We start from the raw sequence: 25308 nt of genomic DNA, 5'->3' as shown, positions 1-25308 counted from the left end.
TCTATTGATGATTGCATGTTATCTTATGAGAAGCTTCAAAGAAATATATTAGGACTCATAAGACTTTTGATGAGTAAAATAAATGACATAATTTGTTGAAAATTGAACTAGAAGTCTTAAGATCATAACCTTCTATTTTCTAATATCTTAGATCTTAGGATTAGTTAATTAAATAAAAGGAATGCTTAGATAGTGGATAGTGCTTAAATTGTCAAATCTTAGTATATGTTATTGTTATACTAGGAACCATAGAAAAGCTAGCCAATATGAAAATTTTAGTGATAATATCCAATCAATTCACTTAATTGATATATCATTATGATTGGTTATATATATCATATAACCCTAAACTCATTATGAAACTTAAATGATTAAACATTTTCAAATGCATTTGAAGCTCATCCCCTTAGTAGAAGACATTATTTTAAATCTAAGCATAAAATGCAAAATATTATTTATTGAAATTATAACTCTTTTGGCAAATGAATAAGATGCAAAATGGGGTGAAAAGGGGCTTAAATTTCGAATTTAGTGAAGTCCAGTCGACCGAATTGTATTTTCTAGTCGACCGAACCCCTCTGGGCCAGTTCAAATTAGTGCCTCAGTCAACCGGTACATTAGCACCAGTCCATCGGTATCCTCTATTTTCCCAGATAAAGTCACTTGGTTGCTCCTTAGCCGATCGGACCATTAATCGAGACATTTTGTGTGCACCTAGTCGACCGAACCTATATCTCCAGTCAATCGGCCTATGCAAAATGGTCTGTTTAGCCCAAAGTCTCAAAGCCAATGTTAAGTCTTGAAAATTTAGAGTCTTGGCTAGGTTTTTGAAGCATAAAAAAAAAAAAAGAGAATTGAGAGCATTAAAAATTTAAATATTGGGCTACATAATTGAGGGGGAAGAGCATACTCAAAAAGAATTCTTCCAATAAGCAATTAATTGAAATGTGCTTATTTTAAATATTTTAGCATTTCATTTATATTGGATGCTTTGTATGAGCTGAATGCTACTATCCATTACTTGATAAATGTTTATATTATTTGATGGGTAGTTTATATTTATTAAGCTATACTGAATTGCATGCCGGATTGAATGGAACGTCATCTGCATGGCTGATGCTGATCTTGTGAAATGCATGTTGGTACTTAACTAGGATATTGCATGTTGATATTGAATGATCACATACAGACACACATGCTAGCTAGTTAGCTAAAATCATGACTCCATAGGACTGATTTTGAATTCTAAATACTTTTACAAGTCTTATGTTGTATCAAGAATAGTGACCATGTTAAGCTTAGTGTTTTTATTCTAAGTGGTCACTTAGACTGATTCATGCACATTCTCATTATTGAATATTTATAACTGTTGCGTGATAAAAAGATCATTTGCATGCTGTTTTAAATGGTTAATATAAGCCTTTGCATGCTAAATGAAAATAGTTTGAGTCTATTGCATGCAGATTGATCTTTATGAATGTCTTTATTATGCATGAAAAATAATTGAATCGGTTGTTGCATGTTGAATTCTAAATTCTATGTTAATTTAGGTGTAATCCCAAGAGGGGGGTTGAATTGGGTATTTTTAAAATCTTTCAGATTATTTACCACTTAATCCCTATTTCTATATTTAACACATTAATTGCTCAGGTTTGAAGCTGATTCAAATAATTATCTCAATGAATTCTATTTTACCCAAATAATTATCAAGTACGTGTGGGATTATTCAAACATACACACATGCAATATAAGTAATGAAATGCAGTGTGGAAAATAAAAGGAGTAAAGGAAGAGAGAAGGCAAACACGGTTTTTACGAGCTTCATCCAACTCGGCCTACATCCTCGCCTTGAGCAACCCACTCAAGGATCCCACTAAATCCTTGCTCCTTTAACCGGGACGGGGCTTCCCTTACATCCGCTGCTTACAAGAGGCACAGCTTCCTCCTCACCTGGTTCATAACCCGAACCGTGATTACAATATAGAATTTTAAATCTGCAAAACAACTCAAGATTTGCTTCTAACAAAACTAGTGAGTACAATTGAAACCTAACACATATCCATATGATGAAACATGAAGCTCAGTATGTATGTAACGATATAATCGTTATATGAATGATATGCTTCAACACACAATTTCCCTTTTATCAAATCTCTCAAAATAATGATATAAGTAAAACTTTGGAGAAATTATGATTCTAGTTCAACTTATTTGATGCACGAATACCAAATATTGTCTCATCAAAAGATTTGTCTTGAATATTATAATGATCAAAATCAATAAGTTTTCTTCCAAATATTCTACCACAGTATGATCTTTGTAATATGCAAATATATATATATATATATATATATATATATATATATATGATATGATTTCCAAAGATTTAAGCCGCAGGTAATCTCCTAACACCAGTATATTCACAACCCTATGGCCAATCTAGTGCAAGTAATGTACATGTAAATTTAAGCCCTAGGTCAATCTCCTATGTCCCCGCCTTGGCTAACAAGCACAAGGATTACCACTATAACTTGCTCACTTAAACAGGTGGAGCGGCACCTAAACAAATCAGGTCAATTAGCACAGAGTTGACCTCAACATTTACAACAATCCTTGCCGGGATGGATTACCGCCCCCTCAGGCCACGCCTGGAAAAACTCAGATTTTACAATCAAATAATAACGGTACAGTGATTGTGCCTTTGTGTAAGGCAGATATGTACCCAAATGCGCTTAGTCACAAACACCACAAAATGATTTAATACGTAAGCTCAGTGTGATCTTATATTTCAACTCTCAAATATATTTGCTATCTATGTAATGAGTGCGTGAGAGTATCAACAAGCAATCTTTGTATTTCAAGATATTCTCAATCAAGGTGCTCAAACAAAGATATTACTCTGGTTCCAAATATTCCAAAGAATAGAATATATCAATCACTTAAATAGTGTATATGCTTGGCTTGCAAAACAGATGTAATCTTTGTATTCAGCAGATGATGTGTAAGTGAATAAATATTGCAACAAAGATCACTATCACAAACACAAATATCTCTTCAAAAATATGTCAATATAAATCACACAAGATATTTGAATATCTTTCTGAAAATTTTTTTGCAACCCAAAACAAATACAAGTTTCCTAAGATATTGCAATACAAATGCAATACTCAAAAGCTAAATGCAAGTCTTCTTAGGATAGACTTATTAGCAAAACCCCCTAAGAACACTTAGGTATAGCTCTTATTGAAAATTGATTCAATCACACAAATATGGGAGAGCAAACCTATTAATACAAACACTCAAGACACTTATAGAGGATTTAGGAACTTGAGAGGATAAGTTTGAGTGATTTGACTAAGAGTATGAGTAGTAGAGAGTTTTTGGCTTGAGAGAAAATTTTGTTTTATTTTTTGCTAATCTTGTTACTAATTTTCCCAAATGAAAGGGTAATTATAGACACACCATGAATTATGACCATTGGGGACAAGGCTGGTATAATTAGAAAAGATTAATGATGTTTTAAGAAATTTAACCCTGTTAAAAATATTTAACCACGGTAAAAAATGCAAGGCAACCCGAGAGCACTGATCAACCAGAAGACTTTCGGTCGACCGAAGTTCATATGGCTCGGTCGATCAGGCCAATTTTGAACTTTAGGGTCAGTCAACAGGAAAAAAGGCAATTTTTCAAAATAGCGTGGTTTGGTCGACCAGGGTGAAAATGAACTAACTGGTCGGTCAACCAGATCGTTGGGTTCCCACACATAGGAACTCAGTCGACCAAGTTGGTGTAGTTCAAAAGTCTCTTGGTTGACCAGGAAGTCAAACTGCTGACTTCCAGGTGGTTCGGTCGACCAGGGTCAAATAAACTTTAGGTGCTCGGTCGATCGGACTGTGGTCAACCGGTTGACCCAGACCGGATTCGGTCGACCGGGGGCAAAATGACATGTATAGGTAGGTCGATCAAAAGTGTATAACTTGTGCATTTCGATCCTATTTCAATACACATTCACCCTATTCAAGTGCCTATTACAAACAAGTGCAAGGGTAAGTGTCCTAAGGTCTTTTCTAGGTCCAATTTTAGTTATGTTTCAGATTGCACGCACACGGTAAAGTTTCGTGCATCATTGTTCCTCTGCTTTCCTTATCTTCCTCAGACTGGCGACCCCACACCCGTGCGCTGTGATATGATGTGTGACTTGTGCTGTGATGATTATTACGGGTAAGAGGTCATAAATTCCTATACGACACCCATTAACAATGGGAACAATTGAAACAAGTACTCAAATTAAAAGAGGGAGTCTTTTAAAATTAAGTAATATATTCTTGCGCTCACCCATCTTGATGTTCGCTTATTACTCTGGCCTTTCTTCAAGTAGTATAAGGATGCGAAATGGACTCAATGTTGATCCCTATTTGCTAGGCCCTTTTCTTAATTTCTTTCTTTTTCTGAAAACAAAAACCTTTCTTTATGAGAATGCATGCATGAATGTGTGCAATAATGCATGAATATGTATAAACATGTGTGAACATGTATGCGACCTAAATTATTTTGCCAAGATTCATAGAAAAGATCCTCATTATTTCATTAGAATAGGTACACTTTTATTTCTCGACCATTTTCAATATACACATACTTCTAATGAAAACGTCCTAGTCATCCCAACTCCTGATGTACATCATGAACAACTTAAGCCGTTTCTAGATCAAATTGCCCCGAATATATCCCCTATTCCACTCACTTCATGTCCTCTGCCATAACCCTTGCTCTATTAGCGGCTCCTTGCATTTGACCAATCATTTCAAATGCCCGATGTTTCAAAGCCCGAAACTCATATTCCAAGTACCGAGACCTTTGTACATATGACACAACCTTCTGATATTTGTCCTACAACCGGTTGCATTCATCCCTCCATTCTTGCCATTGGGTCTTTAATTCTTGTATACCTTGGGATTTTCTTTCATTTTCTGCTTTGGCATCTTTCAATAATTCAGCATTCAATTCAGCATTGGCTTGAAGTGTTCATCCCTTTTTTCTTAAGGCTATCATTTCTTCCTCAACTTGTAGGCACGTATCCCTTTTTTTTCTTGTCATTCTTCTAGCATTTAATAATTAATCCCCGCTCCCTTCTTTTTACTTGCCAAACATTTAACTCAGCCCCTATAACTCTTTCTTCGGTGGAACGAAGCTCTTCTTGCAACTTTGCTTTTTTTTGCATCCATTCTTTCTTTTGAGTCTCCTTTACTTAGTATTGAGTTTTCGTTGACGATTCTATGAAAACCTTAGAAATTTATTTAATCTGAGGATTAAGTATGTTAGCACACTAATCGTCATAACCTCCCTGAACCTTTATGATTCGACTACCCAAGTCTACCAAATACACATGTTTCCATACCGACATGAATCTTCCATTTTGTTTTTGGGCTCCCTCTTGTTCATAAGCAAACTCTGAACTCGCCAAACCATAGGTCATAGGTATAAACTGAGCTGATCCCAGTTGCCTTCTGGTGCATAAGCTATTCCTCCCCATAGGCCTAACGATGGAACCCATGGGAATTCCCCACATCTGTACAGGATACTAGTGTAGCCCATCCATGGGGCCTGCCATACAAGCCCTAAAGTTGCCTAATTACCAAATCTCGCATTCCATTCAAATCGGTTGGGTTGCTCTTCCCATTGGATCCTTTCAAATTTAGCTAAGGAGATTCGAAGCTTTGAGAAGATAGGACGAAAGGAACCTTTGTTGTGTGGTAAGTGGCTTAAAAACCAAACATAAATTAAGGGTATGAAACACCTTAGTCTTCCTCGCCCCCTGGTCCTACAAGCATTGAGAGACCGAAATGTTTCTGTTAAGATACCTAGTACTGGGATGACTCCCTTCTATACGTGGGCCACAAAAGAGACTATAGCTTGTTAATAACTTCCAATTCCTTAGAAATATGATTAAACCATATATTGCAAGAGCTAATATGCGCAAATGGACCTCTTTCCCTTTTTCCCCTTTCATTAGGGTCTTCAGATACTCTCAGGTGATCTTTCTATCCTCTTCCTCATCCTGCCAATTTTTCTTCTGAGTATTGAACAAGGTGTTTGCAACTTCATTAAGTACAACAAGATGTATACTCTTCAATAGTCGGAGCTATATTTAGCCTCTCTAAAGTAAAACAACAATACGAAGGATTCCAAAATTCTACCAATACATTCATCATTTCTAAGTTCACTGGTATATGTAGCAAGAATCTGATATGTCTATATAATTGATAAAACTTTGGACGGTGTACTAGTGACAATCCTGCCCAAATGATTTTCAACTCCTCTAAAGAATTTGACTGGGTGTCCATCCTGATTTGATCTAGTAACACGGTCCTAGTTTCTTTGCTCAGACTATCTCCCCAATGACTTTGTTGACGTTCAGAGTATAATCATACTGCGGATTCCTCTCCCATGTATACTACTAAATTTTCAATGAATAAATCAGACTTTTCCAGAATCTTGGCAAAGTAATATGTATGCCTAATATGGATGCGACATGTGAGACACAACACCAAGTATTTTAAATAAATATTTACAAAATGTTGAATTAAATCATATGGAGAAGGATGAGGCTTCTATCCCAACCCTGGGTAGGCTTGTTACTTATAAGATTTTTTTTAGGCTCTATCCTAAGGGAGGTAGCTAAAGTTGAATATGTGAGGTTCAAGCTCTAATCCTTATTAATGACAAAGGCTCCCAACATGTCCCTCATCCTTACCCAGTGGATTTGGACAAAGTCCATAATGAGTGGAGTGGTTCGCACGCCCCCAAAGACGTAGTCTCATGAGAACTAACAGTATAACACTCCTATCTATTCCTAAAAGGTGAAGCCCGGGTATGAGGCTCGTGAAAACGTGTGTGAGTTCGTATACTTAGCCTATTCCCACAACCCCCACATATTATTCGCATGCTTATTCAATTTTCAAATATTCACAATCACATCCATAATTATATATTCAAACATATATATAACAATCAAATATTCATAATTATAAATTCAGACCTATATATACAATCAAATGTTCACAATTATAAACACAATATTCACAAAATAAGATGGAGTGATTAAAAGACTTATAGAATTCATGTTTGAGATAATTCCTAATTAATTAATGGTTTGACTCTCGAGAGTCTCCAGCAGAGTCGCCAAACTATCGCGGCATCCCATAAGGAGCCCCGAGAGGCGAGGGAATAAAATGTGTGATTTTCCTAAATTTTGAAACTTGGAGGCGCCATTAACCTATTTTTTGTGGTGCGATTAGAAAACCTAATTACTACTCAATTAAGAGTAGTCTCGATCTGTGTATACCAGGATTGGGATCGAGAGTTCGGTTATGCGAGGGGAAGGTATTCACACCCCTTATAACCTGTTCTATGAAAGGTACTTAATTAATTAAGAGATATCCCCAAATTGAATTTAATAACCTTTTAATTTACTATTTTTTTTTAAATAAATGAATAAATGTATAAAATTAATAGAATAAAACAAAAACGGGTTGTGACTTAGGAATGTCTAATAATACCTCCAAAAGAGAGGATCTTGTTAGAAAAAACCCTCTCCTAGCTAATATAGGTAAGGTGTAATATACCTCATTACCCTTGTTAAAGTCATAAAGACACCCCCTTTTAAAAAATGAGAAAATATCTTTTAAATTTGTTCCCAAATTTTTCAAAATTTTGTAGAAATTTTTAAAAGTAGTTTTTACATTTTTCTAAAATTTCTGGGATTTTTCAAAGAATTTTCTTCATTTTCAAAGTCAAAAAGACCCAAAAAAATTTTTTGGGCTACAAAAGTATTTTTATGAAAATTTTCTGATTTTTGTGATTTTTCTAACATTTTTTTCAATTTAAAAATTAAATAAATAATACAAATAAGTAAAGATAAATAAAAATAATAATGAACCTATTTGACCGGTCTGAATCGGGTCAACCGGTTTGGGGGGGATTTGAACTAGGAGGGTCACGTGCCAGCTTCAGTCGCTAACACGTGGACATATATATATACCTTATATTTTTATTTTTTATTTTTTTAATAGTGGGCTAACGTCATGCTAAGGTTAGCCTAGCCACGTGTCACTCGCTGAGTAGTCCTAACTATTGGAACAGGATCAATGACGTGGCATGAATTGGACCATTCATAGAAAACACAAATCAGACGATCTTGGTTGAGCCACATTGCTTGTTGAAGATATGGACCAGATTGTGCCACATGTCACCATCTGGTGGTGACACTTGGCCCCTAAACCATTTAATATAAAAACCCTTTTTTTTTCTTTCTTTCCCATTTTTCACTTCTCTCTCTCTCTCTTCTCTCTAAAATTCTCTCTTCTCCCTATATCCCCCTGCACTTTTCTCTCCTGGATCTATCCTCTCCCCACACTCTCTTCTCCCGAACCCTCTTCTCACTTTCCCCTTTCTTGTTTCTATTCCAGTTCCCCCAATTCCCTATAGATCTATTTCCCCCTCTACTAATGGCTCTGTACCTGAGATCTGCAAAGGATTAGGCCTTTGTACGGGTGGTTTTGCCTTCCTGTTTGTATAGTGTTAATATCCTCGCCCCATTTCCCCTTCAATTACGAGGTTGGTGTTTCTTCGATGCAAAAGGGGGTTCGAGACATGATCCTTAACAGATAAGTATCATCTTTCGATTTGGGTTAAGGCCTAGGTGATTGTGTGTGGATTTGTATTCAAATTTGTGATTTGTGTGCTAATTTGCTTGCATTAGTGATTTGAGACCGCCAATCATCCCAATTGAGCCGTCAGATCTCACGCACATATTGACATGGAATGACGCATTTCTTCATACTTGAAGTTCTCATTCTTTCAATTTCTTTTTCTTTCCCCAGTAGAAGCTTCAATTTTCCATCCAAAAAAATTAGTAATTAAGAAGAAAATGAAAGAAAAGTGTGACAAATGAGATTTTCTTCATACTATAAGCTCACTTCGACTCTTTCAATCACATTTCTCATGGTAAGTGCATCAATTTATTATTCAAGAACACTCTCTCTCTCTCTCTCTCTCTCTCTCTCTCTCTCTCTCTCTCTCTCTCTCTCGGAAAGAGGCCCTGGTGAACTATCATAATTAGTGAGCAAGTGTAAGCTTCGGTGCCGACAGTATGGAGTACTGACCACACCGAGGGACAAGCCCTGAAGCAAAGGACAGGAACGACCATAATCAAATTGTTCCAATTTCTGGCCTTGCACTGACCATCCAATGGACCATGGACAAAATGAACACTGCTTGAAAGGACTATGTCCAAGGGACCGCCGCTCTCCCACAAATTGATCCCAAAGTGTATTGATTCAAAAAATTTTGGTAAATCATTGATTAATTTAATTTATATAGTGTCCAAATATATGATTTATTTATTACTAGATTGAAACTTTATGACATTCCAAAATTATAAATGATGTCACATTCAATAAAAATTTATAATGCATGTATAGGGTGTACTCAATGTATTCGATCTTGATCTACAGATGTATAGTAATGATACTTTGAGATGGATATAAAGCAAAGCAAATTACCTCTACTCCAACAATAGATGTCTATGTTAGTTGTGAAAGATGTGACTACACAAGTCCAATAGACTTTTTGAAGTGTTCAAGTTGATTTATGGCATGAAACAACTCGCAACATGGGTCTAGCTTATGATAGGTTCCAAAAAACTTTACGTGCATTTGTTTGGCTTTTTTACCAACAAAACTCCATACTTGAAAATATTTTCACCTCACTCAAGATGGTTCATGATTGAATAATTGATCCCTAAAAATTTTTGACACTCCAAATTTCTAGAAATAGACACTAAAATAGGGGTAAACTTTTCTTTTCAAAAAAAAAATGAGGGAAAAGTGCAAAAGAAAAAAATAGAATTTACAAAGATGTTCTCAAAATTTTTTAGCAAAAAAAAAAAAATACCTTGAACTGAGGTTTTACTCAATCTATATAAGTACAAAATGTTGGCCCAAGTGACAACCCAAGAGGGAAGGTGAATTGGGTTTAATAAAATAAAAATTTAAATGCTTGATATAAAATTTAAAGCAAATTACACAATCAAGCAAATCACGCAAATATAAAAACAATTTAAAGAGAGAAGGGAAGAGAGATGCAAGCAGTTTTATACTAATTTGGTAATATTCGTCTACGCGCACTCTCTCAAGGTCGACCATCTTGAGATTTTATAATTCTTTTATTTTAAGGAAGACCAAGGACCCAATTACAACTTATTATGACAAGGCAACCAAATTACAATCCTTATTTTTTAGAGATCAGAGAAACCAAATACAAGAATAAATTCCTCACAAAGAAGAATTACAATTAGAAGCTCACAGAGGAAACTCTCAAAGAACAATCAAAATAAGGCTCCAGAGTTTTCTCTGAAAAATGAGCAATATAAAGCACAAAGAGAAATTCAGAGAGAATCGAAAGCAAAAGCACTCGGATATTTAGTATGGATATCTTCTCCAATGTTTTTAAGTCTTTGGAGGGCATATACATATAGTTCGGGAAAAAACCAGTCATTTTTTTACCCATTAGAGCCTTTTTGCTAGCCATTTTTTACCCATTTGAGCCTTTTTGCTAGTCCAATTGGTCGACCACTTACTGGTCCCGTCAACCTCTTATTAGAAAGGGAAAACTAACCATTGCAGGAAAGGCTTGCCAAATGAATATTTTGAGCACGTGACTTGTTTCTTGTTTCCATTTATCATTACAAGTATTAGAACATACCATTTGTTATATGCTGATTTCATATTTAGCAAATATTATTTCATTAAAGAAAAAATATATAAAATACAGAGTTGGTCAAAATTTTGAGTTGTCCAAACCTGCAGGGAGATTTTAATTTTCTAGTTAAAGACTCAATTCATTGTTGAACATTTCTTTTTACCATCCGAGTTTGCAAAACAACTTTATTTAGTTCAAAAACTTGGTACTTAAATGGCACTACTCCAAAAAGACACTTATTGGAGCACATCATTCTGAAAGAATATTTGCTAAAAATTATTTACTTTGAGAACAATCTCTATTTTCAAATTGTTTTACTATATGTTAAATTAGAACACACTTCATTCCCCTAAAACCTACGAACGACTTTAGGTCAATTAAGTTAGTGAAGTCACCATCTCCCTCATTGGGAAACTTACTTTTATGACAAATGCCATGCCCCAAGGAGTTCAGACTTCTAATCTTATATGAAAATTTGACCAAATCATTCTTCATTTTTTTTATCATGGAAGTATGTCAAAAAGTTCAAAACTGGGTTGCATTCGCATCTCACAATAGCCCCCATCCCTATTTAGTGATTTCAGTAATTGATTCAATTTCAATAAAATTCTTAGCATGGTCAAGAAAAATTTTCTGTGCTTTCTCGAGAGGGAGGTCCACACCTGCGGTTTAATGTTCCCAAACATGTATTTGGAGTTCAAACAATTTGAATTTGTACAAATTTGAATTAAATTACATATATCAAATTGTGTCGAACTATGTATGAAGCCATACAATCCGAGGCCTTAAGTACATAAACCCAAACACAACATTACCAAATTCGACGAGAGCAGCTCGGTCACTTTTGATTGGCAGCACTCCAGTAGAAGCCCCTGTACAAGAAGTGCCAATGAGTTTCAACAAATCATTGCTCGGTCAATGAAAAGCAAAACTCGAAACAAAACAAAACTAAGACCAAAACAAAAACCTGGCTTACATATAACTCAAAACTACACACAAATTTACAACAAATCATCAGTCTTTCACAATCTTGATGAATTCATAGAAGCATAATTCCAATCCTGGCCATATTTTCAGCATCTCCGATTCCACACCTCCCATAAGAACCTGGTGTTAACCAACATGCATAAGCAAACCATAGAAAGAGGCAACAACACGTATGTGCAGATACATTACAAAGCTGCATGCATTTTTAACCATCTCAACACACCTAACAAAAACCTAGCAGCTCCTTCAAGAATGTAACCGACAGAGAGGGATTTCCCACTCACCAAAGCTTTATTTCATCAATTTCAAAGCTGGTGCGTTTTTTTTTTTTTTCCTCTTTCTCTTTGCAAATTAGAGGGAGCTTGAAAAATGGATGGCATAAAACCATTTCATCTGATTTTTGCGTCACTTTTCTTTTTTCGAATTTTGCACCATTATTTGTAGCTGGGCCAGTTATCAAATCAGAAAAGCACATGGTACAATTCATTTTAATCAACCAGCATGACCCAGAAAAAGCAAATGACAAAAATTAGTAACATATTGCGAAATGACAATAGTAGTGTACCTTATCAGTGACAAGTGGCTCAATTTGAGCAGCAGGAAATAATTTTCCTAGGAAAGAAGGGATCGTTTGATTCGCGACCTAAAACATTTCTTATGAAATTCCCAAAAATTGAGAATAAGATGTTGGGAATGTACACAGAATTCCTATGTCAATGTTTGGAAACATGGAAATCCTAGTAGGTTTTTAAAAAAATGAACATTACATGCTTAACATGTATAATGAATATACGAAGAAAAAAAAAATTATATTTTTAAACAATTATAAATTAAAACATTTAACACTTAAATAATCAAATAACCGAAATAATCGAGGGCAATAAGGTGTATAAATATTAACTATTATTTTAAATTTTATAAAAATAATAACATTACTTTTATTTAATAAAATACAAATATCAATTAAAATATTAATTAACATAAATATTAACACTTTTAATAGACATTTTAAATAATTTCTAATTAAAAATTAACTAAATTTTCTGATTAATATTTGTAAATAATATTTTTAATATTTTTATTTAAAAATAAAAATTTTATGTTAATTATTATTTTAAATTCTATTTTAATATTTTATATTTATAACTTGAACTATTTCATAATCAATAATTAATTAAATTTTAGTTAAAAATTTATAATTAATATTTTATATATTTTTTTTCTATTTAAAATAATTAATATTTATGCTAATTTAAAATGCTAAATTTTAGTTTATTAATAAATTATTACTTTAAATCTAATAATAGAGCTTGATTATATTATAATATTAATGACCAAAAGTTAAAACAGCGAGGACAATTAGATCCAAAAAGTAAGATTTGCATGGGAATAGGATTTCCATGAAACTTATCAAGTGGGAATAGAATGTCCATTTTTCATAGGAATCCTTACATTCCCACATTCTCAAAAATCTTGAAAAATGTTGTGAAACAAACATCCCCCAAGACTTCGATTGGATCAAAATTTTGTTTGGAAAAAGTAGAGAAGAAAATAAGAAATAAATTTATTTTCCATTATACTTACCTATATATCAAATACTATTTTTAAAAAATTAATTTAGTATTACTAAAAATTAAGAAAATTTAAAAATTAATACTGTGCAAAATCAAAATTTTATTCATTGAATTGTTATATATATATATATTTACACACTCTTATTCATAGCTAAATATGAAAAAGTGAATTCTTTATATTTTTCTTTTATTTCCCTAATGTTTTCTAAGTTCCACCCAAAATCAAATGTGCTTCACTGGCATGCCAGACATTCCTAATTCTACTACTTAATTCAAAAAATGCTCTTTTCTCATTCTCCTTCTGCATTCATCTCTTTCTAATGAATTCATCTTCTTTTACTATAAAAATAAAAAATAAAATAAATAAATAAATAAAAACCTCTTAAATTTTTCTCAGGAAAAAATTCAACCAGGAGGCACTTAAAAAGCTAGTAAATAACAAGAATCAATTGATCGGGCAGGTATTCTTCAGTTTTCACATCACAAAAGAACTAGATTATATGGTCAAACTGCACCATAGAATAGGATGGTCCTGGTAAAATTTTTTAGCAAGGCCAACAATGCCAATTTTAGCTTATATCCAAGTTTTTACAGCACTTTTTTAACTTCAAATTAACTCATGTATATTATCAGCTCAAAACATTCCAATCTAATTACTCAGAACAAGATGAATATATTTGTTCTTTCAATTGCCACCATAGTTGTTAAATCAAGATTCTAATCCTGAATCAAAATTCCAATTTTCAGAATGGAGAATCAAGAGTCGAATCAAATCATAAGATGCAGTAAAATTTTCAAAATTATATATTGATAAACAAATGACGAGCAAAATAATAAAATACATTAATAATAATAAGAAAAAATAATTTAAAAAAAAAACTTTTGATGCCTATCAACAATTAAAAAAATAATATTTCATGCATATTCTTTCTCGGATTAAAAGGGAAAAAAATAATTTACCTAAAAATGATAATTGAACAAACTACTAAAAGAACTAACTTTTGAATTTCAACAACACAACAAAACAAAACATGGGTACCACACCTTAGCCGGTGAGAGAAGAATGGTTTTGTGAAGGTAATATAAGACCACCAAAGCTCTATTTCCTCCTCTTTTTGAGCACAAAATTAAAGTACAATGGAAGGTAATTGTGTAAAAATAAAAGCGATAAAAAAGAAAAAAAAATGTTGCTTTGGAGGCTTCAATTTAGTTGAGTTTGTCGGGATATGATAGGTCCAAAATCGTTTGAATTGATAGATTCATATCGATTTGATAGATTCACAAGTGAATCTATCGATTTCGGCAACAATTCAATTAGTTTTAAATTCCCTAGTAAGATTCAAATTTTGTTGCGGAATTGATACAATTTGAATCGTGAACCGTATGATTCTAATGACTATGATTGCCACCTTGTTATTACTTATTAGCACCTTGTAATCATCATCGCCTTTATTACTTAGTAATGTCTTAAAGAATAAATGTCAGATCTCATTTGGCACAGACAATGAACTTCACCATACCATATTTCCTGCAGTGAGCAGCAAAATTAAGCAAGAATAGAAAGCATTCAACACTTACACTGACATTAGAAGAGGCACCAATGCTGATTACTCATAGTCATCCAAAACGCTCCAAATCGTCCTAAAATAAACATAAAATGAAGGGGAAAATAAGTTTCACTAAGAAGCTTCAAAAAATCAAATATTAATTAGGTTTAAAACCACATCTCTTATCAGATTACCAGAATAAGTATAGGAAGAGGAGGAAAATACAATAGCCAAGTTTATAAAGTCGTTGCTTTTTTTCCCATGGCAACTGGTTGAAGATTTCAGTTACATCAACCAAGTGCTTTTTCGACATGTACCTGGTCAAGAGCATAGACAAAGTCATATATAAAGTACCTGAAGGATAGATGGACAAGTTTCAATCCCAAGTTTGATAACTAGAAATTCTAAATTCTTAAAGTCAACCCTTGGCCTTAATGGCAAAAAAAAAAAACCATATGACCTGCAATTTCTAGATTACAGCCAAAAACACAAAAATATTTTGATTTTAAAATTTTATGTTTCATACTTGATGTAGTACACCACAAAACAACCAACAAACATTTGATATTCGCAAATGCATTCTGTATGTCACATGAAAGGATCATTAACCAAAACTCAAATGCAGATTATTACATGAAGAAACCAATATGTCAAACCATAATTTTCCATCAAAAAAGGCAATTTTGCACACAAAAATTGTTCAATTACAGCCAAGAGAAGACGATACATCCTCCAAAAAGAAAACTAAAAGAATAAAATACAATCATAGAAAAAAGAGATAGGAAATATCCTAAATTCTTAACGATAGCTAACTAAGAAAATCTGTTTTCAAACCCTTACCGCCGTAGTTAGTAGAGCGTTACGACTTAGCTAATTCCTGCTGTCTTCTCTTCACATTACTTCTACCACCATCCAAATAGACTTCTTTGCCTACAGGATTGGACAGCTGCAAGCCCACCATCTTAGTCTGCTCCTCCACCTTTTTCTCCTTGCCTGTTCCATCATCATTAAAAGAACACTGTCGCCAACACTTCAAGACACATAAGATGAATCACCCAACAAAAAAATTGAAAAGTTTTGATACATACCCAAATTGATCAAACCTCGACCTTATGAACCAGATCCCTAATTTGCGAGTCCCCGTTAACTGCCTTTACACCATCAAGATCACCACTACGACCAACCCTGTGTTTAGGTCCTTAATATTTTGGTCATTCAGCTTCTCAAGACATATTGAAACCTCAATAAGACCCCTCTCCAGGCCTTCTTGAGACTTATCTCTTGGCCCTTGGAAAATCCACCCCACGCAAAAAAAAAAAAAAAAGAACTGGTCATTCTTGCTTGAACTGAAGATGACTCCAGCCAAGAACATGAATTACACATGCTTCGGATGATGCCCCAAGTCCCAACTTCACAGTGGTAGTATGGGCCTGGGCATTAAAACTTCCTTGCTCAATGCCATTTAGGTTAAAAATGAGTAGTTTTTTAATTAAGTCTTAACATAATGAACCTTACTAACTCCTTGAACCTGATGCCATTCATTCTTCTGGCCCATATTCAGCAAGTTACCCAAATCAAGATTTGTATAGAATACGGTGAATACACAGCCTACTCCAAAACATTTATGCCCTCAGCCCAAAACCTTCCTTTTTCATCCTCCTCAAATCATGACCTCCAATAAACCTTAGCCACCCACACTCTGGTAAGACCCTAAGGTTTTATCGTAGAGAAATTGGGGAAATCGAAAGAAAGGAAAATAGAAAGAGAATGGGGTTGATCACTACAAGGGGGTCTGCCTCCAAATTAGCCAAAGGCTGTGAATTATGTTATTGCTTCCTATGAAAAAGCCCCATAGGGATACATATATATAGGGTAAGAAACCTTGCTCCTAGTAGGAATGTAAAGTATCCAATCTCAGTCCTTAATTGACTCAATCCTAATTGAATGGGAATCCTAACACCTTAAATAAAAACCCCAACATTAAATGGAATCCTAACATTAAATAGAATCCCAATTCATTTTGGGAATCACAACACATTTATTAGAAATTCCAGTTGATTTGAGAATCATAACATTAAATAGAAAATCTCAATTGATTTGGGAAACCTAACATTCCGGCCCCTTCAAATTAGCCTTTCCTCAAGGCTGAGCAGCAATAAACTCCGAGAATCTCTCCACTTTGTAACTACATGCACAATGGCTAGCATCTCTTTGTCATAAATAGACATGCTGATGTGGGATGAAGAAAAAGTCTCACTAGTAAAAGCAATGGGGCATCTGTCTTGCATTAAAACTGCATCAATGCAAACTCCTGATGCGTCAAACTCAATGATAAACACCTTGTTGAAATCTGGCAAGGCAAGAGCTGGTGCGGCGAACATTGCGTGCTTAAGCTTGACAAAGGCTTGTTCAGCTTCCTCACTCCATTTGAATGCATTTTTTTTAGTAGAGCAGTCAGTGGAGCGCTAATCTTTCCATAATCTTTGACAAACTTGCGGTAGTAACTAGTAAATGCTCGCTGCATTTTGATTGTTTGTGGAATAAACCCGTCTGTCATCACTTGTATTTTAGAAGGGTCAACTGAAACATATTCTTGGGAAACAATATGCCAACGTATTCCACATCTAGTCGAACAAAGTTACATTTAGAATACTTGACAAACAGATGATGCTCACAAAGAGTGGTGAGAACAATTTGCAAATGACAAAAATGATCTTCAAGAGATGACTATATATCAGGATATCATCAAAAATATGAGAACAAACTTACGTAGGCAAGGTCAGAAAATGTCATTTATGAGACTTTCGAAGGTCGAAGGCACAATGATTAACACAAAAGGCATAACCAAGAACTCGTAATGGCCATCATGAGTTCTAAATGTAGTCTTTTGAATGTCATCCTCTTTACCCAAATCGGGTGATAGCATGACCTCAAGTCAAGTTGGTCAACTGTTGGGCACCTCTCAACTCATTCAACAATTCATCCACAATAGGGATAAGATATTATCCTTCACATTGTTCTTGTTTAGTGTTCGATAATCAACACACATCCGCCAAGAGTCATCCTTTTTCTTCATCAACAAAGCAAGGGATGACACTTTGTTGAATTATGTCAGCATTTAACATTTCTTTCACTGTCTTTTCTATTTTTGCTTTCTAAAAATAAGGATAGCAAGAAAGATGGATGTTAGTAGGGACACTACTTGGTAGTAAAGGAATGCAGTATCATGTGTTCACTAAGGAGGCAATCCCAATGGCTCTGCAAATAGGTCAAAAAATTTAGAAATAAGAGAATCTAACCCTTCATCCTGGCTAGATAGATGTTGTAACTCCTCTAGTGCTCTAAGTTGTACCAGGCAGCCATGTCACTCCTTTTTAAGAAGCTTCTCCATGCAATGGCTAGAAATTGTAATAATATTACCACAGCATTTGCCTTTAAGAGACGCTCACTGGCTGTTCACAACAAACTCTATAACCAGTTAAGAAAAATTCCAAGTTATATCACCTAAAGTCCTTAACCATTCAATACCCAAAACTACTTCATAGTCTTCTAGCGGCAACAAAAATAAATCAACATACAACCCATGATTTTGCATAATAAGTTTAACCTACGGACACTTGCTCTGACATGTCAAGGTCCTTCCATCTACAACCTTCACATCAAACTTTCCACATTGCTCCAAAGGATAGGCTAGCCATTCAAAAATTTTAGTTCCATGAAATTATTAGTGGTACCCATATCAATTAATACAATAATAGGTTGGCGTTTTAGGAATCCACTTATTTTCATGGTTTGAGAATTAGCATACCCAGCTAAAGCACGAACTGAAGAAGTGATAGATTCATCATTAACATCAAATTCCATACCTTCCTTATCTGAATAGGGGGAGTCATCCTCATCCTCTTCTAGCTCCTCCACTGGTTCAATCATCAAGAGTGGTCCCTTTTGCAATGTAGCCCTCTATGCCACTTTTCATCACAATGCCAAACACAAACCTTTTGTCATTCACTCTTTACTCCTAAGTCAATCGATTGGCAAGAGGATTATGAGGAGCAGGTGGTGTGATAGTGCTGCTAACATTCTACTTGCTAATAGTCTTGTTGAAGCAATGTCGTTCTTCTCCCAACTTCTCTTCTTTTAATCACGCAAAGGAAATTGCAACAGTCATAGTCCACGGCCGACGCACTTTGACCTCATGTCGAATGTCAGGTAGGAGACTTTCAATAGAAGTACCGATGAGTTAGCTTTCATTCCAATCTTTAGTCCTCTTTGATAGCCACTCAAAACATGTATGGTATTACAAGACAATGCTAGTTTGGAGTATTTTGGCAAGCTCCCCATCAATATTCTCATATCCAGTGGGCCCAAATCGGACAAGTAATCCAAAAACAAATTATGCCCATGAAGGCATTCCATGACAAGCTTCAAACCAATCATACCGTTGAATCGCATCACCATCCATACTAATAGAAGCAATCTCAACTTTCGATGTTTCTAGAGTGTGGTCAAAGCAAAAGTATTTTCCAGCCCTAGAAACCCAACCGATAGGGTCATCACTATCCCACCGAGGAAATTCCACCTTCATAGTAGAAGGATCATGATCACGCTCTCCTTGGTAACCTCCTTCGCACAAGTATTACTACTCCCTACAATTGGCTAATGTAGAGGCATCATCTTCTCTCGCTTTATGGGATGATGTAATGAGTAGTTTAAAGAGCGATGTCTAGATCTCTTCAAATGGAGACTTAAACATATTGCTTGTCATCCCATTCAATCCAATTGAGATGCCTTGATTCTGACATGTCTTTTGGGAGAGTAACATGAAGCCCAAAATTATGGGGTATTCAATACTCTCAAATAAAAGGGGGTTTGATCTATGGTCCATTCCATAACAAAACAAATAAATAAATAAAATAAATAGGAATTTCTAGTCGTACCTCGTGCAACCTTTAGCCTAAGCTTCCATCTGGGACTGCTGAATTTTTTGAGGCCATTGCGTATGAGTGAAGATCCAAGAATTCTAAGATCTTGCTTTTTTCAGCAGGTTAACGACATTCACAAGAACAATGGTTCTGATACCAAATGATAAGACTCGAGGGTTTTATCATAGGGAAATTGGGGAGATCGAAAGAAAATAGAAAGAGAAAATAGGTTAATCACTTCAAAGGGATCTGCCTCCAAATTAGCCGAAGATTGTGAATTATGTTATTACTTCCAATGAAAAAGCCCCGTAAGGATACATATATAAAGTTAAGGAACCTTACTCTTATTAGAAATGTAAAATTTGCAATCCAAATCATTAACGGACTCGACCCTAACAAATTGAGAATCCTAACACATTAAATAAAAACCCCAACAGTAAATAGAATCCCAATTTATTTGGGAATCATAACACATTTATTAGAAATTCCAATTGATTTGGGAATCATAATAATTAGAAAATCTCAATTGATTTGGGAATCCTAACATCAATTGATTTGGGAATCCTAACACACTCCTCCGTTACAGCTTTCTTATTCTCACCCTACAAAGCTTTTACAGCACCACAAGCAAAACACCAATGTCCATTCAAGGAAAAAAAACACCAACCCAACTCTTTTTTTTTTTTTTGGATACGCCGGGTTTCCTAGGCTTACGCACCAGACTAATCTCACGCCTACGCCAGCTGTGTCTTCAGCCAACACGTAGGAGGTAAATCGCTTATGTGCGTTGCAAGCGGCAAGGTTTGAACCCTAGACTTCAACTTGAGCTTAGTGAACCTCCTTACCACCTGAGCTTATGCCCAGGGGCAAAAAACCAACCCAACACTTTTCACCACATCACCCCCACCAGCCCCTTATACATATAAATAGATCTACACCCTCTCGTGTAGACATTTGGACTCACACCATCAACAGTCGACTATAAAGCTTCAACAAAACCCTTCAATGAAAACCTTTTAAACCCCTAGGAACAAAATTGAATGCCCTTTGCCCCTAAAGCATCCACCCCTATTCCAACATCCAAGAAAATGCCATTCTTTTTCGATTGGAGCACCACCCAACAACTAAATCTGCCAAATCTCACCCAGCCTGACGGCCAAACAAACAAAAAGTTGATGTAATACATTCAAAAAACCATCTTGCAGCTGCCAGTGAAACCATTACCCACCAATTCACACCACAAGGATTCTTGAAGGACCACCTACATCATTTAGGCCTCCTATTCAGCACACTTATTTTAGGATTCTTGAAGGACCACCTACATCATTTAGGCCTCCTATTCAGCACACTTCTTTTAGGAATAAATTTAGGAAACTATGCTTGTATTTTTGTTTTGTAATTTACTGTCATGTTTTTATGTAATTATTTGTTTTAGATAGTTGTAGGAACAAGTACTCTCTCTCTCTCTCTCCCTCCCTCCCTCCCCCCTCCCCATGCTTGTATTTTTGTAATTTACTGTTACGTTTTTATGTAATTATTTGTTTAGATAGTTGTAGGAAAAAGTACTTATTTGTTTTACATAGTTGTAGGAAAAAGTATTCCGTCCCTCCCTCTCCCCTTATCTGTTTTAATTAGTTGTAGGAAAAAGTACTCCCTCCCTCCCCTTATTCTGCCTTCTTCTCTCTTTCTCTTTCGATTTCTCCCAATTAATTTTCTCCCTTCTATCTAAAAAGGAGAGGTCGACTAAAACAATCAAAACAAATAAAAAATTGATGAAATAGGAAAAAGTCCTCCCTCCCCTTATTCTGCCTTCTTCTTCTCTCTTTCGATTTCTCCCAATTAATTTTCTCCCTTCTGTCTAAAAAGGAGAGGACGGCTAAAACAATAAAAACAAACAAAAAGTAGATGAAATACATTCAAAAAAACCATCTTGCAGCTGCCAGTGAAACCAACACCAATTCACACCACAAGGATTCTTGAAGGACCACCTACAAGGCCTCCTATTCAGCACACTTCTTTTAGGAATAAATTTAGAAAACTATGCTTGTATTTGTGCTGTGTAATTTACTGTCATGTTTTTACATAATTATTTGTTTTAGATAGTTGTAGGAACAAGTATTCTCTCTCTCCCTCCCTCCCTCCCTTATTCTGCCTTCTTCTTCTCTCAAGAATCCTAACACAAAATAAAAACCTCAACATTCAATAGAATCCCAATTTATTTGGGAATCATAACACATTTATTAGAAATTCCAATTGATTTGGGAATCATAATAATTAGAAAATCTCAATTGATTCGGGAATCCTAAGATCAATTGATTTGGAAATCCGTTACACTCCTCCATTACAGCTTTCTTATTCTCACCCTACAAAGCTTTTACACCACCACAAGCAAAACACCAATGTCCATTCAAGGAAAAAAACCCAACCCAACTCTTTTCACCGCATCACTCCCACCAGCCCCTTATACATATGGATAGATCTACACACTCTTGTGCAGACATTTGGACTCACACCATCAACAGTCGACTATAAAGCTTCAACAAAACCCTTCAATGAAAACCTTTTAAACCCCTAGGAACAAAATTGAATGCCCTTTGCCCCTAAAGCATCCACCCCTATTCCAACATCCAAGAAAATGCCATTCTTTTTCGATTGGAGCACCACCCAACAACTAAATCTGCCAAATCTCACCCAGACTGATGGCTAAAACAATCCAAACAAACAAAAAGTTGATGAAATATATTCAAAAAACCATCTTGCAGCTGCCAGTGAAACCCTTACCCACCAATTCACACCACAAGGATTCTTGAAGGATCACCTACATCATTTAGGCGTCCTATTCAGCACACTTCTTTTAGTAATAAATTTAGGAAACTATGCTTGTACTCTCTCTCTCTCTCTCTCTCTCTCTGGACTAAAAACATCACTCTCCTAGACAAATGGTTATGGTGTTTTCCCTTAAAAGATCATCCCCTTTGGCATAAAGTCATTTGAAGCATGGGTTGGGAGTGAATGGATGGGTTACTATCATTTAGGCCTCCTATTCAGCACACTTCTTTTAGTAATAAATTTAGGAAACTATGCTTGTATTCTCTCTCTCTCTCTCTCTCTCTCTCTCTCTCTCTAGACTAAAAACATCACTCTCCTAAATAAATGGTTATGGTGTTTTTCCTTAAAAGATCTCTCTCTCTCTCTCTCTCTCTCTGGACTAAAAACATCACTCTCTTAGATAAATGGTTACAGGGTTTTCCCTTAAAAGATCATCCCCTTTGGCATAAAGTCATTTGAAGCATGGGTTGGGTGTCAATGGATGGATTACTACTATTAGTTTGAGATGTTCTTTGGAGAGTCCATGGAAATACATTTCTCAAATTTATCCCGTATTCACTCACATTAATTTTGTTGTGGGGAGGGGTTCTCATATTCATTTTTGCAAAGATCCATGGTTAGGGAATGATATCCTATCCACATCTTATCCTCGCTTCTTCCAATTGAGCTCAAGGCAAGAAAATATGATTTCTCCTTTTGTGGTCGATTCGAGTAGCCCTTTGGCTTCTTGGAACTTTCATTTCAAAAGATCTCTAAACAATAAAGAGATGATGGAATTCTCTTCCTTGTCATTATTGAACAATTGTCAACTTTCTTCAGCTAGGGATACTCGGTCTTGGGCTTTGGATCATTCAAGGGTATATTCTTGTAAATCTTTTTTTTTTTTTTTTTTTCTGAGTTTTTGACCCATTCCAACTCTTGTTTTCCTCTACTCTCATGTATTTGGAACGCCAAACCTATCCCAAAGATTAAGGCTTTCATTTGGCTGATAGTGCATAATAGAATCAATACTAATAATTTGTTGCAAATAAGGAGACCTTTGAAGGCCATATCTCTAGATGTTTGTGTGCTTTGTTATTTGAATTCTAAGTCGGCTCCTCATTTGTTCTTACACTGTGATTTTACTTGGAGTATCTAGAATAAATTATTGGCGTGTTGGGAGAAGCTTGGGTTTGTCCAGCCACGGTGAACAGAATGTTGGCTCTCTCTTTTGAGGGTTTTGGAAGAAGGATTAGGCTGCTCTGTGGAAATGTGGAATATCTGCAATGCTGTAGGGTTTATGATTAGGGTGCAATGCACAAACTTTTCCTTTTCAGCAAAAAAAATTGAACAGGCAGCTGGTATGGGAGAAGATTCATTATTTGGCCTCTTTATTGGTGCGTTGGCTCTGGATACTTGAGGGTGTGAAATTTTAAGAAATTTAGCAAGATTGGAAGAATTATTGGCTTTGATATTTCAAAGTATTTTTTTGTGTTTTCAGTTGCTTTTTTTTGGATTTTTCCAGAATTTTGATGAGAGATGCTTATTCTCCTCTTTGCCAATTCTTCTCTTTCTAATAAAATTTCTTCTTTTGCTATCAAAAAAAAAATATCTCCCTTCTGTTTCTCTCTCAATCCTACATCAATTTGGTACCAAAGCAACTTTGATTCCACTCCACAATCTTCCACTGCTGAAGTTTCCTTTACAACATTCTTCAAAACAAGCACATGGAACTCAACCCTTTGAACCAATTATCAGTTATTGGCAAAGGGAGGGACGACTCAGATGGTATAGATACTTGCAGCGTAGGCCTTATAGTGCACTTGTGAGGAAGAGTGACTTAGTTACTATGGAGGGCAGTGGAAGGGATAGGGGTAGACCTAAAATAACTTGGGAGGAGATAGTAAGGATTTAATATCCTTGGATCTATCAAAAGAAATGGTCATGATCGCATAAATTGGCGGAAAAGGATTCATATAGCCGACCCCATTTAGTGGGACTAAGGCTTGGTTTTGTTGTTGTTGTTGTTGTTTGGCAAAGGAACTCTCAGACAGCCATGTGACAGAGATAATTGTCCTTGCACTGTTCAACATCAGCAACTTTTGTCCAAATTATAACTGATGTCCCTCAATTTCAAACACTTTTTTGCCAGAAGGTTTTTGCAACACCGCCGCCACCATTAGAAACAAAAAACCCCAAAAAAAGGTCCTTTCCAAAATTCTACTAGTGTGGGCCCATGCGCTACCTGAAGAATTCCCAGCTGTGGTCCCCATAAATTTCCCACTTGCGGGAGTAGTTTTGACACTACCACCATCAACATACTCACCACCCAATCTACCACCATCTGGAAAACCATCACTAAATCATCCAACAATTGTTGAGCTTCTAACTCCTTCCCAATAACCCCATCTGCTAGAGAGGGAAAAATCCAATCCTTGCACTGCTGCTCCTTACTGTTCCATTCTCCTCAAATATTAAAATACCCTCTAAACCTTCTATCAGAAATGGTGGCAAGTACCATATATCCCCAAGTAAATCAGATGATTCAGAACCATAGCAACATTGTTCTTGAATCTCGTCCAAAACCAAACCACCAATTCTGCTAACTCACTAACATCATCACTTTAATAATCCAACACACATCACCCCATTTTCCCTTCTACTAACACTTGCTACTCCCCACATCTGTATCTACCCTCTGAATAATCAAGG

At 35.5% G+C, this 25308-nt stretch overlaps 1 protein-coding gene across 2 annotated transcripts in view; it reads right to left on the bottom strand.

Annotated features, from left to right (window-relative positions):
- Nucleotides 1–11374: 11374 nt before the first annotated feature.
- The window catches only part of LOC131166949 (protein cornichon homolog 4-like), a 37156-nt gene continuing 23222 nt past the window's right edge, over nt 11375–25308 (bottom strand). Inside the window, exons 3-6 of one of the 2 annotated variants that reach the window (XR_009139916.1) lie at nt 15061–15183; nt 14898–14960; nt 11735–11865; nt 11375–11630 (exon numbers count right to left, since the gene is read on the bottom strand). Coding sequence is in view for 1 of the 2 variants with exons in the window: in XM_058125610.1 (XP_057981593.1) it covers nt 14927–14960; nt 15061–15183 (157 nt within the window). In the remaining variant the exon portion in view is untranslated. The remainder of the gene's footprint in view (nt 11631–11734; nt 11866–14897; nt 14961–15060; nt 15184–25308) is intronic. The other variant, XM_058125610.1, reaches the window with a different exon arrangement.

The sequence above is a fragment of the Malania oleifera genome, chromosome 10, assembly GCF_029873635.1.
Source record: "Malania oleifera isolate guangnan ecotype guangnan chromosome 10, ASM2987363v1, whole genome shotgun sequence".
NCBI classification, from domain to species: domain Eukaryota; kingdom Viridiplantae; phylum Streptophyta; class Magnoliopsida; order Santalales; family Ximeniaceae; genus Malania; species Malania oleifera.
Note: the sequence above shows the minus strand (reverse complement) of the source record. Positions and strands in the feature narration are given on the sequence as shown.